We start from the raw sequence: 21,659 nt of genomic DNA on the forward strand, positions 1-21,659 counted from the left end.
TTCAGCTTTACTTCATCGAGTGCCATTAACATTTTTTTCCTCCAGCAAATCAAAACTGTTTTTTGTTTTGACCGTCTTAAAGATGCCTCTAAGTCACAGGGTGCTGCAGAAATGGGTTCAGTAAAGATGTGGATGGAACCGGCTTGTCTGAATCCTTTGTCCACAAGACAGAGGCAAAGAAAGTTTCTTCCTATGCTTTTTCTGCCATAGGATATTTTACCCCTTAGACCTATTGATTTCCTTAATACAGTGCAGTCAGAACCAGTGCTGGACTGCTGTATCTCCATCACAAGCCACAGAGAAGTCCTTTGATTCTTTTTTTTTTTTTTTAATGAAATAGCTTATTATTTATTCTTTAGACTATTCCAATAGTACATTTCTTAGATATGAATGTTTTATTTAAACTTTTTGATATAGAGATTTTTCATGGTATTGTAACAAAAAAAGATAAGATTCCATCTGATGACAAGTTGATATCTGTGACAAGCTAGTTTGCATACGTACCCTGGGCATGGCTAAATAAGGTGAAAATTAAATAAGACTTTACAAAGGGTATAGTATTATAATGCCAGAATTCAGAAAGTACTGCCTTGTGTATTCTAATTGCCATTCCTTTTTAATTATTAGAAAGTATAACATTTAATTTAAATTTAATAAATTAAGATATTTTTAATAAATTTAATAAAATTTATTTAAATTTAATAAATTAAGATTTTTTACTGCAAGAAATAATCACATAATCTGTTATGTGCCCCTTGAATTCGTCTATGTACCCCCAGAATGCTTCTAAGTGAAAATGTAGTTTCTATTTCTTTGCTATTTAGTTCCCAAGTCATATCCAACTCTTTGTGATCCTGTGGACTGTGGCCCACCTGGTTCCTCTGTTTGTGGGATTTCCCAGGCAAGAATACTAGAGTGGGTTTCCATTTCCTTCTCCAGGGGCTCTTTCTGACCCAGGGATCTAACCCACATCTCCTGCATTGCCAGGCGGATTGTTTATCACTGAGCCACCAGGGAAGCCATAAAGTTTTAACTAAATACTTTAAGAAGTCTTAAATAATGAGTTATATGAACCAACTGGGGAAAACGCTAGAATTTTTGATAGTAAAGGTTTATTCAGAATTGAAACAATTTCACTTTGTTATTTCAAAACATACTTTTATGTATGTGACATAAAAAAAACTTTTTATTTTAAGTCAATTATTGATTCACATGCACTTATAAGAAATAACACTGAGATCCCATGTGCCCTTTCCTCAGTTGCCCCCAAAGGTAACATCTTGAAAACTATAATGAATCCTATTAACAGCATAGGGCCATTTTTTTAAAAATGCATTTATTTACTATTTACTTGGCTGTATTGGATTGAGTGGTAGACAGCAGGATTCTTCACTGCCACACAGGGACGTTCTCATTGTGGTGCCCGGGTTTAGTTGCTCCACAGCATATGGGATCTTTGTTTCCCCACCGGGGATTGAACCCATGTTCCCTGCACGGCAAGGTGGATTCTTTACTACTGGACCACCAGGGAAGTTCCAGGACACTGCCCTTTGATTCTTACTTGATTTTGTGACATCTTCAGCTTTACTTCATTAAGTGACATTAACATCTTTTTCCCAGTAAATCAAAATTGCTTTTGTTTTGACCTGCCAATGTAGGGAGGGCCTCCCTGGTAGCTCAGATGGTAAAGACTCTGCCTATAATGCAGGAGACCCAGGTTCAATCCCTGGCTCAGGAAGATCCCCTGGAGAAGGAAATGTCTACCCACTCCAGTATTCTTGCCTGGAGAATTCCATGGACAGAGGAGCTTGGCAGGCTACAGCCCATAAGGTCACAGAGGTGGACATGACTGAGTGACTAACAACACGTTCCCTGCATTGCCAGGGTGGACTCTTTACCACTAGACCACCAGGGAAGTCCCAGGACACTGCCCTTTGATTCCTATTTGATTTGTGACATTTTCAGCTTTACTTCATTAAGTGACATTAACATCTTTTTCCAGTAAATCAAAATTACTTTTGTTTTGACCATTTTAAAGATGCCTCTGAGTCATGGGGAGCTGCAAAAACAGGTTCAGCAAAGGTGTTGATGGAACCAGCCTGTCTGAATCCTTTGCCCACAAGACGGAGGCAGATACATACAACCGGAACCACCCAGAGATGAGTTAACTTCGAAAAAAAACATTTCCCCCTACTTTTGCTGAAAGATGAAACAGCTCAGGCAATGTCTTAGGTTGTGTCACTTGACACCAATGACAAAGATACTGACCCAAACCACAGGCTAGCCCAAAGGGTAGCTGAGCTCAAGAATTTCAGGCAGCACATTTTGGGTAGTAGTTGGAAGTGTATACTTTCTCCAGGGAAGCTTTAAATAAACACCTGTATTCCATTAGATAAAATGGACAAGTTTATTTATTTAAACTTACGGTCTAGCTGACAGTTTCAAGTCAGGAATGCACATGTTATCTTCTCCACAGTCGACCAGGATGTGAGCCTGAGTTGTGCAAACACATATCAGAAAGAATCTGAGAAAACCCACATCCCATCCTTTTTCTTGAAATTTATGAATGATCCCACAAGTTAAACCAAAGCTTTCCTTGCACTCTGCTTGAGTCCATTCAGCTAGAAACTCTGTTTGGCAGTGACCGTCCCATATAGGTTAGTTTACTTAAGAGCCCGATTGCAATTCAATCTGAAATGTCTGTAAAGAATGCTACTCTGGCAGTGTTTTGAGGATTACAGGCTGTATTGCTTCTATTACAGTCACATTTTGAACAAATTAAATCTTGGTTGCACGAGGGGAAGGGCTTCCGAAAACATAGGGATGCAGTATTTCAAGAAACGTGTTCGGAAAATCTCCCAAATGTTACAAGTGTGTGTGCAGGAATGAAAACAAAATAGAATGGATTTTGTCTTAAGGTCATGGGAGCAGTGCCCAGGGCCTGATTGAGATTATACCATCCAAGATGGTCCAGGACCTACCTGTTTGGTAACAACGTTATCCCTGTAATAGTTCAATATTGGTTTCACCTCTAAATCTTCTTGAAAAGTGGATTCATCCAAACTGTAATTCAAACTAATGTTGATTGGAGATAATTTGTCTCGGAATTCAGTCTCATCCTAGAGAAAATAATCACAGACTCAAGAAAGGCTCTGTAAAATGGCTGCAAGATGTTAGCTGGTGAAAGGCAGGCAACATTTGATTTCGCTCAATGCGAGTGAATGATGAAGTAATTACCACCCCAGCAGGCTTAGGCACATGCTGATGGATGGAGCACAGAAGAGCCAGCTTCATGAATCTATGTTCAGAAATGGAATCATTTAGAACTGTGCCTTTGATGAAGTGTATGCTTCCAGTGGCAATCTTTAGGTTCTCCAGATCTTCAACAACTCACAGGAAAGGGTCAAATCACATAGTTAAAAGCTTATGTTCATGCTCATGTCTGACTCTTTGTGACCCCATCAACTGTAGCCCACCAAGCTCCTCTGCTCATGGGATTTCCCAGGCAGGCACAAATACTGGAGTGGGTTGCCATTTCCTTCTCCAGGGCGTCTTCCCAACCCAGGGATGGAACCTGCACTGTAGGCAGACTCTTTACCACTGAACCACCACAGAAGCTCTATATGTAAAAAATAGATGCATAGTAAAAGTCGCTGAGAGTTGCATGAACTGGGATTTTTATTTTGATGAGGTCAGCAGGATTTATAAGCCCTCTTGTGCTCAGAGGAAGAAAAACCTCTCGATTCTCTTCCTTTCTCATTATTTCTTTAAAGTTCTCATTTGTATGAATTTCAAAGCACCTTCAGCACATCTGAAGTTCCCTTAAAAAAGAACCAGAACTTTCCTGGGAGTGAGGGGGTAGCTCCAGCAATAAGGTCTGGGCACACAGAAGCTCCCAAACTGTGCAGTGGGCATGCCAGCCTTCAGATGCATGCCAGCATCAGTCGTAATGAGACACAAGGGTCGTGCTGGCTTTTCATTCCAGAATGTGTTTTTAAAAATTAACTTTTATTGGAGTATAGTTGTTTTACAATGTTGTGTTAGTTTTTGCTGTACAGCAAAGTGAATCAACCATACATATACATAGACCCCTTCTTTTTGGATATCCTTCTCATTTAGGTCACCAAGAAGCACCGAGTAGGGCTCCCTGAGCTATACAGTAGGTTCTCAATAGTCATCTACTTTATTTGTAAACTCTGCTTTCTGTGGGTTTTCTGTTGTTATGTCCCCTCAAAGAGAAGACCAACTGAAAAGAGTCTTTACCACCTTACCATTGGTAAGAAGATGAAATAACTGTATCATACACATTTTGGCTTTTTAATGAAGGCTTAGGAATTATTGTAAAAATACATTGCCTTACAATCTAAATGTCCATCGACAGAGGAATGGATAAAGAAGTGGATAAATGTGGTACATTTATACAATGAAATATTACTTGGCCATTAAAAAGAATGAAATAATGCCATCTGCAACAACATGGATGGACCTAGAGGTTGTCAAACTGAGTGAAGTTAAGTCAGGAGAAACATTGTGTGACATCTCTTGTAGGTGGAATCTAAAAAGAAATGATACAAATGAACTTACTCACAAAACAGAAAGAGACTTGCCGACTTAGAGGAGGACCTAATAGTTGCCTGTACACACTGCTATATTTAAAAATGGATAACCAACAAGGACCTACTGTATAGCATAAGGAACTCTGCTCAATGTTATGTGGAAGCCTGGATGGCAGGAGAGTTTGGGAGAGAATGGATACATGTATAGGTATGCCTAAGTCCCTTTGCTGTTCACCTGAGAACATCACAACTTTGTTATACTCCAATACAAAATAAAAAGTCTTTTATAAAAGAATACATTGCTTTAAAAATATAATTATAACTTACTTTCAATAAAGCCTTTGACTGCCTCACCCTTTTCCTGAGTTGGCTCAGAGGTGCACCTTGATAAAATCTGGCCAAACATCCTCATGCAGGATAAAAGTTCAAATAAATTGTGTCTGACTTTCATGTTTTAGGGAGGGGGAGGAAGAAATGAAAACCACCTGAGTTAGTATTAAGACTAAGAGTATATTCAAAACAAGAAGCAGCTTAGCAGAAATTAATGCAACATTATAAATCAACTATAATAAAAATTAAAAGGAAAAACAAAAAGCAGCAGCTTAGGAAGTAACAGCAATACATTATTAGGTTGACTGAAGTCAGGCTCAACATAGGAGTGTGTGGCCCTCAAGTTTCCTCCGATCAAGTGAAAATAGGTGGGGGTCTATGAGAACCGCTGCTGCTTAGTCATTTCAGTCATGTCCAACTCCGTGTGACCCTATGGACTGCAGCCTGCCCGGTTCCTCTGTCCGTGGGATTCTCTAGGCAAGGGTACTAGCATGGGTTGCCATGTCCTCCTCCAGGGGATCTTCTCTACCCAGGGATTGAACCCAGGTCTCCTGCATTGCAGGCAGATTCTTTACCATTGAGCCACCAGAGAAGCCCATGAGACCACTGTGATGGTTTCAATGGAGAAAAATGACTGGAGTTTTGATTTGAATGTGAGAGGCCAAAAAGGTTTGATTCTGGAACACTTACTCGAAGGTAAATGACAAAATCCTGGCACTGGAGGGATTTCTGCCCTTTTATCACGAGAGGGAAGACGAGATGTGACTGATGGTTATCAAGGAAGAGCGTACGTTTAATGGCTCCTTTTTGTTTCAGGGTGTCTAACTGCACCTCAGCGGTCAGGCCTAAAGAACAGAAAGACGTAAAGCAAATATAATCTGGAAAGGAAAAGTATTCAGTGAATGCAATGCTTTATCAGAGAGAATTCCTATTTCAACTTGCTTATTCAGGAAACATTTCTGCCATAGTTGGGGTCAAAAACAATACATGAGCTGTGTAGATTTGATAAAACACTCCCCAAACTTAAAAACTTGTTTTATGATGGTTTTACACAGTCATTTTCCCCCATAATTGTATCTGTTTTTACAGACAATACCAATTATTCAAGGAATATTTAAGTAGAAGTTCCCATATATATAATAGAAATTTTTGTGTGAATAAAGAGCTCTTTGAGAAGCTGTGAAGTGCTTGTGCTTAGTTGCTCGTCATATCTGACTCTTTGTGACCCCATGGACTGTAGCCTGCAGGCTCCTTTGTCCATGGGATTTTCCAGGTAAGAATACTGGAGTGGGTTGCAATTTCCTCCTCTAGGGGATCTTCCTGACCCAGGAATCAAACCTGTACCTCCTGCATCGCAGGTGAATTCTTTACCCACTGAGCCATCGGGGAAGTCCACTTACTTAAAGTGAATTTTCTTAATATGGTAGAGGAATAGAAAATGAGAATGTGCTCACCTATTGTGTTTGCAATGTTCTGGCCTGCCACAGATGCACACACTTTTAAAGAAAAGCTAGAGAAAATAATAGTTAATAGTTTTCTGGTTAATAAACTTTTCAGTCTGAAGCAGCAATCTTTCTTTTCCCCACCCCAGATAAACAAATATGTTCTTTTTCCTCTATACTTCTCTTAGTACACACACAATTAAACAAACAAATATGAACATTTTTATTATTTATTGATTGATATATATACATATATATATCTCACAAGTCTAATACAATTAAGAAAGGTGATATTATTGCTTAGGAAGGTAATACTTGGAAGTATTACTAGAGGTCAACCAATTTAAACAGTGGATTCATTAATCAATTACTTGCTATCTTTATTCAAGAAATATATATCAGTATCTTCCATGTGCCAGGAAGTAAAGAATTGGGCAGAATAGTAAGGGGGCAGCTTAGTGATACAACCTGGAGGTGACCCCAGTTTGAGGAATCTGAAGGAATCTGGCATGTTTGGTGCATTAGAGCATGACCAGGAAGCTGAAGAAAGTGAGGCTTGGTCTATCAGTAGAGAACAGTACTTTGAAAATCACATTAAAGAATCTGGATTAAGAGGTGCAAACTTGTAGGTAAAAAATAAGCTACAAGGACATATTGTACAATATGGGAAACATAGCCACTGTTTTATAATAACTATAAATGGAGTATAACCTTTAAAAATTGTGAATCACTATACTGTATACCTGTAATTTATATAACATTATACATCCACTACACTTCAATTAAAAAAAAAAAAGGATTTAGACTTAATTCTGAGAGGCGTGGAGCATCACAGTACAATGAACCAGAATCCACTTTCCTTGGAAGCAGGTGGGGACTCAGCAGTTACTTGCCAGGGCTGGGATATAATTTGAGACAGAGATACCAGAAGAGGAAGGGAAAAGAAAGAAAATGGGGAGAGGAGAATGGCTGTCTCAGGCTCTGTAGGCACAATAATACTGTGTGTAAGGACAATAAAGAGAGGATGGAGGGAACTTCCCTGGGGATCCAGTGGTTAAGGCTCTGTACTCCCAGTGCAGGGGGCCTCAGTTCAATCCCTGGTCGGGGAATTAAGATCCCGCATGCTGCCTGGCATGGCCAAAAAAGAGAGAAGATAGATATGCAAGAGAGATCTTTATAGTTTTTCCTTGAATGTGCCTTAAACCCAATCCAAGGAGGGGCCGGCTGTGGCTTGTAGGACAGCCTGCACTTGGATCTGGCCATGGAGGGAAAGAGGACTGGCTAGTGGTTTCTGTCTGCCTCTTGCTTGTGCTAAACTCCCTATGGAAAAATGTCAAGCTCTAAAAGCCGGCATTCACGAGGAGGCTTTCTCACAATTCTAAGGAAGTGAAAATACAAGAAAATACTTAAGTATGATTTAATGACAGCCTTAATATTGTTTATTAGTAAATACTATAGTATGATTGGAACATTTCTACAGAATCCAAAAGAAGTAAATAATCCCTCGTTGTGCTTTAATTATGTGTCAGCTTCCTGTGTCAAACATAATGAAGACGTGTCGCATCTGGGATTCATCGAGCTCCTGTGACCTCAGTCAATGTCTCCCTTCAGGGTAAATAATTTGCCACATACCATTAAGCCAAACGTTTCCCGAGACGTCTCTGCTATTTCAAGTGTTTGTACCACTTCCCCAGAGAAATCACAAATTCCAGCCCACTTCTACTTCAGTTGGAATTACTCAAGAAAGACGAATAGTGAATCACATCTTTAAATTTTGTAGCAGGTCTGGCTTTCAAAGCTGGAATTCTTTTCTGTGTCTGACTTTATTTGGAAGTACTTGGTTACGTGTTAAAATTGTCCATTGGCTTTTTTTTTTCTGTTTGTCCTTACACCAAACAGACAAAAACTCATTAGCTTGTATAAGATAAATTTGTATTTGTAATAAAATGATCTATATGTAGACTGAAATAATTTTACATATAGTATTTTAACACAAGTAAGAAACCGAAAATTTTTTGCAAAATAAAGTTATGAATGGGAATGTTATCTCCTCTTCGGGAGAAGAATTTGATTGAGAAATGATGATATCAGTTGAAGGGTTACTTTTGATTTACGAATTATGCGTGTGTGCGTGTGTATGTGCTTAGTCGCATCCAACTCTTTTGTGACCCCATGGACTAGAGCCTACTAAGTTCCTCTGTCCATGGGATTTACCAGGCAAGAGTGCTAGAGCGGGTTGCCATTTCCTTCTCCAGGGAATTTTCCCAACCCAGGGACTGAACCTGCATCTCTGTGTCTCCTACATTACACTAGTGCCACTTGGGATCCATCAGTGTTACTCTAAACTTAGTTCCCCCTCTCTGTTACCTTTATATCATTAAGTGGACAATTTTAGCTTTTTTCATACTGAATTATTGATAACAGCAGTCCAACCTATATATTTTGTTTACAGATGTTTTTAAGCCAAAAAAAAAAAAGAGTTGCCAAATTATAACTGTGACAGCACTCTGTTCTGATGGAAAAAGAAAACCTCACTGAAATATTCATTCTGAATTTAGAAAAATACTTCTCTTCTATATAAACACACACATGTACCTCATGTGTATATTGTTTTTTGGCCACACAGTATGTGGGATCTTAGTTTCCCGAACAGGGATCGAACTTGCATCCCCTGCAGTGGAAATGTGTATAGTCTTAACTGCTGGACTGCCAGGAAGTCCCCACCATATATATATATTTTTTACTTTACTTTACAATACTGTATTGGTTTTGCCATACATCAACATGAGTCCACCACAGGTGTACACGTGTTCCCAATCCTGAACCCCCCTCCCACCTCCCTCCCGATACCATCCCTCTAGGTCATCCCAGTACACCAGCCCCAAGCATCCTGTATCGTGCATTGAACCTAGACTGGCGATTCGTTTCTTATATGATATACATGCTTCAATGACATTCTCCCAAATCATCCCACCCTCTCCCTCTCCCACAGAGTCCAAAAGACTGTTCTATACATTTGTGTCTCTTTTGCTGTCTCACATACAGGGTTATCATTACCATCTTTCTAAATTCCATATATATGTGTTAGTATACTGTATTGGTGTTTTTCTTTCTGGCTTACTTCACTCTGTATAATCAGCTCCAATTTTATCCACCTCATGAGAACTGATTCAAATGTATTCTTTTTAATGGCTGAGTAATACTCCATTGTGTATATGTACCATGGCTTTCTTATCCATTCATCTGCTGATGGACATCTAGGTTGCTTCCATGTCCTGGCTATTATAAACCGTGCTGCGATGAATATTGAGGTACATGTGTCTCTTTCAATTCTGGTTTCCTTGGTGTGTATGCCCAGCAGTGGGATTGCTGGGTCATAAGGCAGTTCTATTTCCAGTTTTTTAAGGAATCTCCACACTGTTCTCCATAGTGGCTGGACTAGTTTGCATTCCCATCATGTAAGAGTGTAAGAGGGTTCCCTTTTCTCCACACCCTCTCCAACATTTATTGCTTGTAGACTTTTGGATCGCAGCCATTCTGACTGGTGTGAAATGGTACCTCACTGTGGTTTTGATTTGCATTTCTCTGATAATGAGTGATGTTGAGCATCTTTTCATGTGTTTGTTAGCCATCTGTATGTCTTCTTTGGAGGAATGTCTGTTTAGGTCTTTGGCCCATTTTTTCATTGGGTCATTTATTTTTCTGGAATTGAGCTGCAGGAGTTGCTTGTATATTTTTGAGATTAGTTGTTTGTCAGTTGCTTCATTTGCTATTATTTTCTCCCATTCTGAGAGCTCTCTTTTCACCTTGCTTATAGTTTCCTTTGTCGTGCAGAAGCTTTTAATTTTAATTAGATCCAATTTGTTTATTTTTGCTTTTATTTCTAGTATTCTGAGAGGTGGATCATAGAGGACTCTGCTGTGATTTATGTTGGAGAGTGTTTTGCCTATGTTCTCCTCTAGGAGTTTTATAGTTTCTGGTCTTATGTTTAGATCTTTAATTCATTTTGAGTATGGTGTTAGAAAGTGTTCTAGTTTCATTCTTTTACAAGTGGTTGACCAGTTTTCCCAGCACCACTTGTTAAAGAGATTGTCTTTAATCCATTGTATATTCTTGCCTCCTTTGTTGAAGATAAGGTGTCCATAGGTGTGTGGATTTATCTCTGGGCTTTCTATTTTGTTCCATTGATCTATATTTCTGTCTTTGTGCCAGTACCATACTGTCTTAATGACTGTGGCTTTGTAGTAGAGCCTGAAGTCAGGCAGGTTGATTCCTCCAGTTTCATTCTTCTTTGTCAAGATTGCTTTGGCTATTTGAGGTTTTTTGTATTTCCATACAAATTGTGAAATTATTTGTTCTAGCTCTGTGAAAAATACTGCTGGTAGCTTGATAGGGGTTGCATTGAATCTGTAGATTGCTTTGGGTATTTTCACTATTTTCATTTTCACTATATTGATTCTTCCAATCCATGAACATGGTATATTTCTCCATCTATTAGTGTCCTCTTTGATTTCTCTCACCAGTGTTTTATAGTTTTCTATATATAGGTCTTTAGTTTCTTTAGGTAGATATATTCCTAAGTATTTTATTCTTTTCATTGCAATGGTGAATGGAATTGTTTCCTTAATTTCCTTTTCTACTTTCTCATTGTTAGTGTATAGGAATGCAAGGGATTTCTGTGCATTGATTTTATATCCTGCTACTTTACTATATTCATTGATTAGCTCTAGTAATTTTCTGCCCACCATATGTTTTATGAAACAGATTATTAAGTACACTTACAGGTCTTCATCTAATTACAATAAACACTTGAGTTGTCAGGGAAAGCTGTGAATGATTATTAAATTATAATTAAAATTTTAAACTGTTGGGCTATACTTCTGGTGCATCAGAAAGCAGGACAGTATATCACAAATCCTCTAATATTAGTCCTAACCTGACGCACTAATTATTCTGTGAAGTAATGGTGTTCATAGCCATCCATGTATGGAGGAGGAGGAATGAAATAAATGTGAAACGGGACTTAAAAATACAAAGCACTTCAGTTTTCAATCGAGCTGATTCAATACTCTTTCAACGATAATAGATTTTACATAAAGAAAAATAATAGATTTTACATAAAGATTTTATGTAAAATTTTATGTAAAAATAATAGATTTTACATTTTTACATAAAATAATAATAGATTTTACATAAAGTTACATGTAACTGAAAAGTTTTTCTCAAATTTGAAAAGGGCACAGTTTATGAACTTCTACATTTGTAAAATATTTTTTATTAATTTTAATTTTTCTCACTCAATAACAATTATATGAATATGTATAGGCTGGCTTTATTTTGTTTTCTAGTTTAGAAATGCAAGTAGCAGAAACTTTATAAATCTACATAGCTGTTTGAAAGGTACAGAAATTCACATTGAGGGAAATGGAGAACTATTTCCCAGTTAGAGGTTGACTTTCATAGGTACAATATAAAATTATATCAAATACAGACAAAAACTACAGAAAAGATAATCAACAAATACCTTTCAATCATTTTGGAAATACTGAACTAAATTCCTATAATAAATCTGAAGAAGTATTTGAGAAACTCATTTGAGACTGAACCTGCTGTTAATTTCGCATCTTCTAACACTCTGAGTCACCCATTCAAAATTTTTTCATGTGAAAATGAAACATCTTCCAGAAAATGGATGCAACAGAATCAAATAAGTAACTGTTATTTGCCCACATAACAAATTGCATTTTATCTAAGTAATCTGATTTAATGCAACAACAGTTCATGAAAAAATAATTCTCGTTGAAAAGTAATATTCTTTCCACAAGACCAAACAGATCCTATGATCCATTGAAAACACCAAAACTTAAAAAAAAAAAATTCAAAAACCAAAAAGTCCCTAGAAAAGATAATCTAGTTCATAGGAAGATTTTACACCAGAGTGTGCCCTACACAAATACTTTAAAGAACTCAGTCTAGAAGTCCATTCAGTCATGAACGTGCAAACGGAGGACGTGGGGCACATGCTCAAGTAGCACTCATTCTTCCTTTCATGTTCATTTCATCCAGGATTCAGAGAGATGCTGGCTTTTTCACATATTTTCTCAGATCAGGCTTTCATTATAATATTTTATGGTTTCATACGCTTTTAAAATGTGCCCAGGGCATTTCCCAGTTACTTTCAGAAGCTGGTTAAAGGGAAGACAGTCCTCCCCAAACTGAGAGGTCCCAGCAAAGGAATTCTTCATGGTCCTCCACACTCCTTATCCTCCACCCTTAAAGGCTCTGATTCCAGTATGAAGCCCTGTCCAGAGGCCATGAGCAACATGTTGAAACTGGCTGGGAATACATTCTATAACAGTGGTCCCCAACCTTTTTGGCACAAGGGATTGATTTCATGGAAGATAGTTTTTCCACGGAGCAGGGGTTGGGGGAGATGGTTTTGGGATGATTCAAGTGCTTTATGTTTACTGTGAACTTTACTTCTAATCTAATGCTGATGCTAGTTTGACAGGAGGTACCGGTCCACAGTCTGGAGGTTGGGGACTGTTCTAAGGGTCTAGACTGATGTGTTCTGCATTCTGACCTTCTCAGGAACTGACCATATCATCTGAGTTATGCCATATCTTCTAGAAAATGGGGGCAAATCTCAAACACTCCAAATATTTGTTGATTTTTCAGAGTGTGTGTGTGTGCTCAGTCGTGTCTGACTCTTTGCGACTCTGTACACTATAAACCACCAGGTTCCTCTGTCCATGGGATTCTCCAGGCAAGAATACTGGAGTGGGTTGCCATTTCCTCCTAAAGGGGATCTTCCCAACCCGAGGATTGAGCTCTCCAACCCAGAGATTGGGGCTTCCCTTGTAGCTCAATCAGTAAAGAATCTGTCTACAATGCAGGAGACCCACGTTCGACTCCTGGGTTGGGAAGATCCCCTGGAGGAGGAAACAGCAACCCACTCCAGTATTCTTGCCTGGAGAATCCCACGGACAGAGGAGCCTGGCAGGCTACAGTCCATGGGGTCATAAGAGTCAGAAACAACTTTGTGACTAAACCACCACCACCCAGGGATTGAGATGTCTCTGGCATCTCCTCCATTGCAAGTGGGAAGCCCTGGATGTTGCACAGAACTTTTAGAAGTGGGTCTGTTGCCCCAGACTAGTGACTGTGTGAGAACTGTGGAGCAGTCGGAGATGATTACTGCATCCTACCCTGTGCAGACGGTAGGGGGTGAGCAACTATTGGAATCTATAGCGAGGAGAGTCTTACGTGATACCTGTATTTTAGAGACCAAAAAGTCACGATCCTTGGGACAGGGAGTAGTTTTTTTTTTTTTATTTTAATTTCTTGATCTCAGTTTGGACAGTGGGTTTGGCTGCGTTCCAGTTTTGTTCTAATGTCAGAGGATGAGTCAGGGTGATGATATGGTTGAATTGTGTGGAGATGTTACCAATGGGATACCCCTGTGGGTGTCTGCCTTCAAAGCAGAAGGGTATGTTATAGCCTCCGTTAAATTGGTTATAAAATGCCCAGGTTGTGGGTTTGATAAGTTGCCAGGAATGAGTTCTATATGTTCTTTTAAAATCTGGAGAAACAAGGATCCTATATAGTTCGGCCCAAAAGTTGTGGTTCTGGGGTCAAGCTGGGCAATTGCATAGGCTGAGACACTGGGCCAAGCTGTGTCTATATCAGAGAATATTACCCTAAAGCACTACCCAATAGGACAGACTTCTGACCCTGGAGGACCTACATACCGAGAAGCAAACTGGCAGTTTCTTGAGCTGTGTTACACTCAAGTTCTATTTCTTGGTCCTTTCAGGTGACTGGCCAGATCAACAGGAAAATTCTCAGATGTCTAAGCTGTGTTCTCCTACAGTACAGGCTAAGGAACCATAATTTTACTGCTGCTTCTGATGATGAGATCATGGCCCCCCAAATATACAGGAGGACACAAAAATCTCTATAACATTTACCTTCCATCTCATTGTACACATGAGGTTATAAAACTTACATCTGTCTTCAGCACAGAAAGTGAGTAATCTGACCCAATTTGACCCACTATTAAAAAAAATAGACAATACATATGTCTGGAAAGTGTCTATAAGCATATGCAAATACAAGCATCAAGATTTTTCTTATTATATTTTCAATTTGTTTAAAGTTGATTTTCGTATGCCAAGATTCTAAAAGAACTCCAAGATTTGCTTGGGTGAGAATTTTCTCAGGTTAGTTTTGTTTCTCATCTCATGTGGTGCCTATAGATGGAGACCACCCTTCACATAAGTCGACAGCGAAAGATCAGCATTGTGTCAGTTACTTTTTTTTAAATAGACTAACTCCTGGCTACTCAGATGTGGTGCTCAGACCGGCAGCATCAGCACCACTTTGGAGCATCTTCAGAAACATAGTCTCAGGTCCCACCCCAGATTTATGGCCCCCGAAGTGCAGGTTCACAAGATTCCCAGGTGATCTGAGTTCACTCAAGAGGGCAAGAAGCACTGTAGAAACTCACCAGGCTACAGGTGCCATTGATTCTGGAATCAGGCAGGTTTTGTTTTCCAGATTGATGATCACCGGCTGCAGGATAAGTTGGGCCCCCACTGTCACAACTGGCCTCGCTCTGCAGGGAGAAGATGCACGGCTTTAACCAGTCCCACAAGCAGCAGGCAGAAGCCACTGCCAGCATTCCCAGCCCCAGTGCCAAGAGTTCCCCTCACTGCATGAACAGGTGGCCTCAGGACTCAACCGGCTACGTTCAGACACCTCTGGTTGCTCATGAATATTATGGAGCTGTGAGACTGTGGAGCAAAGCCGCATTCACGGACCTGCTCTGTCTATGGGGTGCTCACAGTACTTTGGTGACATGGCTATGAAATACTTCCCTGGGATCTGCTAGTCTATCCACATTCACATCTGAATATGAAGAAATACATCATCCTACAGTCACTTGCATCACATCTGTAAGTACTTGAATTTTTATTTCATTTATTTGGAGGTGCCAGGTCTTAGTTGTGCCATGTGAGATCTAGTTCCCTGACCAGGGATTGAACTTGGGTTCCCTGAGTTGGTAGTGTGGAGTCTTAGCCACTGGACCACCCAGGAAGTCCCTGGATAGGGACTTTTAAGTGTCTTTTGCTTTGTTATTTTTTTACTTTTTTTAAAAAAAATTTACTTACTTTTAAGTGAAGGATAATGGCTTTACAATATTGTGTTGGTTTCTGCCATACATCAACATGAATCAAGCCATAGGTATATACGTGTATCCTCCCTCTTGAACCTCCTTTCAACCTCCCACCCCATCTCACCCCTCTAGGTTGTCACAGAGCACCAGTTTGAGCTCCTTGACTCATAAGTCAGATAAAAACAAATATCATATATAAACACACATATATGGACTCTAGAAAGATGGTACTGATGAACCTATTTGCAGGGTAGCAACGGAGACGCAGACATAGAGAATACACTTGTGGACACAGCGGGAAGGAGAAGGTGGGACAAATGGAGAGAGTAATATGCAAACATACACACTACCATATGTAAAATAGATAGCCAGTGGGGATTTTTAAATGTTGATTGGCAATTTTCTAGCCAAGCTTTGCAGATTGACCTAAACCCATGAGGGTGGGTGGACTCATTCTGTGCTTCATACAGAGCAGTGGTTCTCAAATCCTGATTGCACAACAGAAGCAGCCAACAGCTTTAAAACAGAAACCAGACCCAGGCTCACCACAGATCGATTGAATCAGAACCCCCGGGGGTCAAGGCCCGGCACTGGAATGTCAAACACACCCTCCAGGTGATTCTGTTGTGCAGCCAAGCTGGAGGAGAGGGGCTAATACAGAGTAAACTCAATTCCAACCACCCAGGTGAGGATAAACCAGACAAGAAAGTAAATCACTGGGAAAGAGAACGGGGCAAATTTTTAAAGCTTGGTGCCAAGACAGGAGAGCTGGGAGCCAGATCTCCAGATGACAATGTGAGATGATGCTATGCTGCTTAAGTTTTCCTCTGACAGGTAGGAGGGCTGGGCCATGGGGCAAGGTGTTTGGGGCACTGGTTTAAAGGATTTCATGATTACCATAATGGTGCCTAGTGGGAATTTTCCTAAACTCCTTTATGCTATCTGTACACTGTTAGGTGATTTTTATTTTCAATATTGTATGAGCTCCAGTCCTTTGAAAAGCAGGTTAGACAGGATTAGACACACAAGACATTTATTAAGGTAAATACCTATGAAGGAAAAAGGGGAGAGAGGAGGCTAGGAGTCAAGAGTGTGATGTAGGTCTGATCCCTGGGAATGAACAAGCAAAGAAAAGGCAACCTGGGAAAGAAGCTCCAGCTGGGGCACTTGGGGAGGAGGGTCTTAAGCCAAAGTTGCCTGTTTGTGGAGCTCCAGGTGGGCCTACGTTTGTATCCCTATTGTGTCCAGTAATTGACTGGGAGCCTTTTATGGGAAACAGGGCCTTGTTGCAAATGTAGATTCAGAGCATAGTGGCTGGCCCACGAGTCAGTTGCACTCCATCAGCAGCTCCAAGTGCCTCTTGCCTGGAGAATCCCATGGACGGAGGAGCGTGGTAGGCTGCAGTCCATGAGGTCGCTAACAGCTGGACACTACCGAGCGACTTCACTTTCACTTTCAGTTTCACACATTGGAGAAGGAAATGGCAACCCACTCCAGTGTTCTTGCCTGGAGACTCCCGGGGACGGGGGAGCCTCCAAGTGGTGCTGCTTCATGGCCACAAACACAGCCCCAATCCTTCCTGTATTTTGAGCATTCCAATCACCTGATTCTCTACTCCCTGAAATGGAGAGTGGTTGGTATACATCAGCCCTCTGTGGATGTCTTACTACTGATGGACATAATCCTACCTCCTTGAGGAAACCAACTTTAGAATCCCTCGGGGAGTTGACCTAGGTTTTTGCTAGGTCATGTGCCCAGAACACCTGGGTCAGCTCTCTGCCTTTCGATACACACTAACCTGGTGTCTCACATTCCTGTAACACTTTTCTAAACAAGAAAACAATCTCAATTTTCGATCACTGCCTACTGGTTACTTATTATTCTGTGTACTTTACATGTAGAGTCTCAATCCTTTTAACAAAATAACTTTATAATGCAAGTATTATGCCCATTTGACATATGAAAAAAAAAAATCTGAGGCTCAGAAAGTTATAGAAACTGGCCCAAGATTACAAATGGGTGAGTGTCTGGAATGGCCAGTTTTTTCTTTTTTCTTTTTTTTTTTTTTAAGCAACACAAATTTATTGACACCCAGGGATCAGGAGAAGCATGTTTTATCTGAAAGCTCGAAGGAAGGATTCATTCAGGGGTCTCTCCTAGCTTCTGAAAGTTCTTCACTTGTGGCAGCCTAACTCCAATCTTCACATGGTCTTCTCCTTGTATGTATGTCTGTCTCTTCACAGCGCATTCTTTTTATTAGAAAAATAGTCAAATTGGATTAGAGGTGCGATGGCTAAGTATTTTAAAATCCAGATCTGTCACATTTGAATTGTTCAATGCTTGCTTTTGGAGACTACCAATTCTTGGATAGTATTTCTATTCCCTAATTTAGTGTCCACACTTGATTACAGAGGCCAAGATACATAATACCATTCCCCCACCCCACCTTCCTTATCTATAAGCACATTTTAATGCATTTCGAAAGCAAAGAGAAGTATTTCAATGGAGGGCCATCTAAAAAGTGTGTCATTTTGTAAGTTCCGCTAAGATTCATATCTTATTTAACATTATGTTAGTAGAGGCTGGAAGTTTGGTCATGAGATATGAGAACAAAAACAGAAAGGTTGAAAGACAGGGAAAAATACTGAGGGGAAAATATTCCTGCAAACTTTAAAAAGAGCATCTAAATGTTCTCCAAAATAAATAATTGGGATATACTCTTTAAGGCAAAACTAAAAACAAAGAGGAAATGCATCTGAAACAACTAGAAGAATGTGTCCACCAATGAAGAAATAAAGAAAATGTGGTATACATATTCAACAGAATACTAGTCAGCCACAAAAGGAAATCTTGCCTTTTGTAAAAACACAGAAGGACCTTGAGAGTATTATGCTTAGTGAAAAATTCAGAAAAAGACAAATATCATAGGATCTCACTTACATGTACAATCTAAAAGCAAAAATCAAAATCACAAGATGAGCATACAGATACAGGGAACAGATTGGTGGTTGCCAGAGATGGCAGTGAGAGGGGGTAAGAAATGGGTGAAAGTGGTCACAAGTACAAACGTCTAGTAATAAGTAAGTCTTGGGGATTTATTATTTATAAGATAAGTCATATAGCATGGTGTTTATAGTTAATAATACCATGTTATTATTATATATACAGTATATTGAAAAGTTGCTAAGAGGGTAGATCTTACAATTTCTTATCACAGGACAAAAAAAGTTGTAACTATGTGGTGATGGATGTAATTAATGAGACTTATCATGGTAATCATTTTGCAATATATACAAATATTGAATGTCATACACCTGAAGTTAATATGTTATAATAAAAAAAAGAACATTTGCAGACCATCAACCACATACCTGTAAACTGCTACTTTTCCTGTTCCAAATGCACCCACAATTAAATCTAAAAAAAAAAAACAAACACAAAATAGAAGCACAAATTTTACAGAATTGATCAAAACTCATAATTAATTATAAATAGCACAGAGAGCAACCTGACATGCTGATTGCAGAATGAGAGTCATACAAACAAGAACAGCAAATCACGGCTTTCTTAAGGCATTTTGGAAAAAATATAGGAACTTCACTGTAACTCAATATGACACATAAATCAATAGATCTTCAACCCTACTGGACTCAGGAAGGCCAGCCTTCTGGAAATGCTTTAGATACTCGTCATAATGCCATATCCTCCAGACCCAAGGCACACACCTTACATCATAAGGGAAGAAGCGCCTGTGTCTCTATTTCTGATTTGTAAATAAGATCATAGTGATGACCTGAATGGGAAGGAAGTCCAAAAGGGAAGGGATATTGTGTATGTATGTCTGATTCATTTTGCTATACAGTAGAAACTAACTTAAGATTGTAAAGCAACTATACTCCAATGAAAAACTAATTTAGAAAGAAAAAAGGACTTCCCTGGTGGTCCAGTGGCTAAGACTCTGAACTCCCAATGCATGTGGCCTGGGTTCAATCTCTGGTCTGGGAACTAGATCCCACATGCTGCAACTAAATAAATAAATAGAAAAAAGGGGGAGGGAAGCATATGCTAAGTGCTTACTATGTACCAGGCTCATCACACATACTGTTTTATCATCCCCCTATCAGCAACAGTCCTATAAGGCAAGTGTTTTACCAGTGAAGTAGAGCATTTTGGCTGCCATCTTACCTCAGCCTTTTGCTCTTATAAATATGTGGGTGGCGAGTATGGTTTTGGCAGAGTGACTGGTAGTATATGAAATAACTGACATATCATTATAACAGTCTCTCCTTATTAATGGTTTTGCTTCTTTGGTTTCAGTTACCTGTGGTCAACCACAGTCTGAAAATATTAAGTGGAAAATTCCAGAAATAAACAACTCATCATCAAACTTTGAAACTGCACGCTGTTCTGAGCAGCGTGATGAAATCTCACGCCATCCTGCCTGGGATGTGAATGACCTCTTGGTCCTGCATGTCCTATCTGTAGTCGCTTAGTAGCCAACTTGGTGTCTCAGTGCTTCTTCAAGTGACACTTATTTTACTTAATAATGGCACTAAACTGCGAGAGGAGTGATGCTAGGGACTTCCTTAGGGTTCCAGTGGTTAATACTCCACGCTTCCAGTGCAGGGAGTATGGGTTCAATCCCTGGTCAGGGGAACTAATATCCTGCATGCTGCAGGGCATGACCAAAAAAAATTAAAAAGGAGTGATGCTAGCAATTAAAATGTGCTAAAGAGAAGCCCTAAGTGATTCCTCTAAGTGAAAAGGTGAACATTCTCCACTTAGTAAGAAACAAAATCCTACGCTAAAGCTGCTAAAATCTACAGTAAGAACAAATCTTATATATGTGAAACTGTGAAGAAGGAAAAAAACACTCATGCTAGTTTTGTGGTCACACCACAGGCTGCAAAAGTTAAGAAGTAGGTGAGAAGTAATTAGCTAAGACTGAAAAAACATTGAATTTGTACAATAAGATGTTTTGAGTGAGAGAGACCAGATTCACCTAACTTTTATTATAGTATATAGTTATAATTGTTCTACTGTATTCTTAGTTATTATTGTTAATCTCTGTACCTAATTAATAAATTCATCTTTATGTATAGGGAAAAAACATAGTATCTAGAGGGTTCAGTACTCTCTGAGGTTTCAGGCATCCACTGAGAGTTCTGGAAATGCCCCCATGGATAAGCAGGGAAACTATAATAATATTAAATAACAACAACAATGCTAATAATCAACAAAACATATTGAACACTTATTCTAGGCCAGGAATCCTTTTAACGAATTTACTTTAACTGATTCCTAGCAAGTTGAAGGAGAAGGCAATGACACCCCACTCTAGTACTCTTGCCTGGAAAATCCCACGGATGGAGGAGCCTGGTAGGCTGCAGTCCATGGGGTCGCTAAGAGTCAGACATGACTGAGCGACTTCACTTTCACTTTGTACTTTCATGCATTGGAGAAGGAAATGGCAACCCACTCCAGTGTTCTTGCCTGGAGAATCCCAGGGGCGGGGGAGCCTGGTGGGCTGCTGTGTATGGGGTCACACAGTCAGACACGACTGAAGTGACTTAGCAGCAGCAGCAAGTTAAAAAGTCTTTATTAAAAAAAAAAAAAGTCTTTATTATTAGCACAATTTTGCAGGAAAGGAATTTGCTTTTTATTTATTTTGTTGCAGTAGAGTTGCTTTACCATGTCGTGTCAGTTTCTGCTGTACAACAAAGTGAATCAACTGTATGTACACATATATCCCCTTTTTGGATTCCCTTCCCATTTAAATCAGCACAGAGTATTGAGTAGAATGCCATGTGCTATACAGTAGGTTCTTACTAGTTTTCTATTTTATACATAGGGTATATACATATCAATCCCAATCTTCCAATCCACTCCTCCCCCCTACATTCCCTGCTTGCTATCCATATGTTTGTTCTCTACCTCTAGGTTTTGGCAGAAGAGGAATTTGAGGCTTAGGGAGGAGGCTTACATATAAATTCACTGATGAGTCGCAAACAGTCAGACATGACTGAGATAATTTCACTTTCACACACATTCAGAAGAGGTGAAGCTGGGTTACAGCAGGACGGGGCAACAGAGAAGTCTTAGACTCTTTGAGGAGTAATGTTCACAACAATCTCAGTGATTGGCTAATACACA

General features: G+C 39.5%; 1 protein-coding gene across 1 annotated transcript in view; it reads right to left on the reverse strand.

The window, feature by feature from the left end:
* The window catches only part of ITGA8 (integrin subunit alpha 8), a 194,498-nt gene that overhangs the window by 84,551 nt on the left and 88,288 nt on the right, over window positions 1-21,659 (reverse strand). Inside the window, exons 14-19 of the mRNA XM_052651025.1 lie at window positions 18,878-18,923; window positions 14,838-14,945; window positions 6,341-6,396; window positions 5,577-5,731; window positions 2,982-3,119; window positions 2,426-2,493 (exon numbers count right to left, since the gene is read on the reverse strand). Of these exons, the coding sequence (XP_052506985.1) occupies window positions 2,426-2,493; window positions 2,982-3,119; window positions 5,577-5,731; window positions 6,341-6,396; window positions 14,838-14,945; window positions 18,878-18,923 (571 nt within the window). The remainder of the gene's footprint in view (window positions 1-2,425; window positions 2,494-2,981; window positions 3,120-5,576; window positions 5,732-6,340; window positions 6,397-14,837; window positions 14,946-18,877; window positions 18,924-21,659) is intronic.

The sequence above is a fragment of the Budorcas taxicolor genome, chromosome 13 (genome assembly GCF_023091745.1).
Source record: "Budorcas taxicolor isolate Tak-1 chromosome 13, Takin1.1, whole genome shotgun sequence".
NCBI lineage: Eukaryota > Metazoa > Chordata > Mammalia > Artiodactyla > Bovidae > Budorcas > Budorcas taxicolor.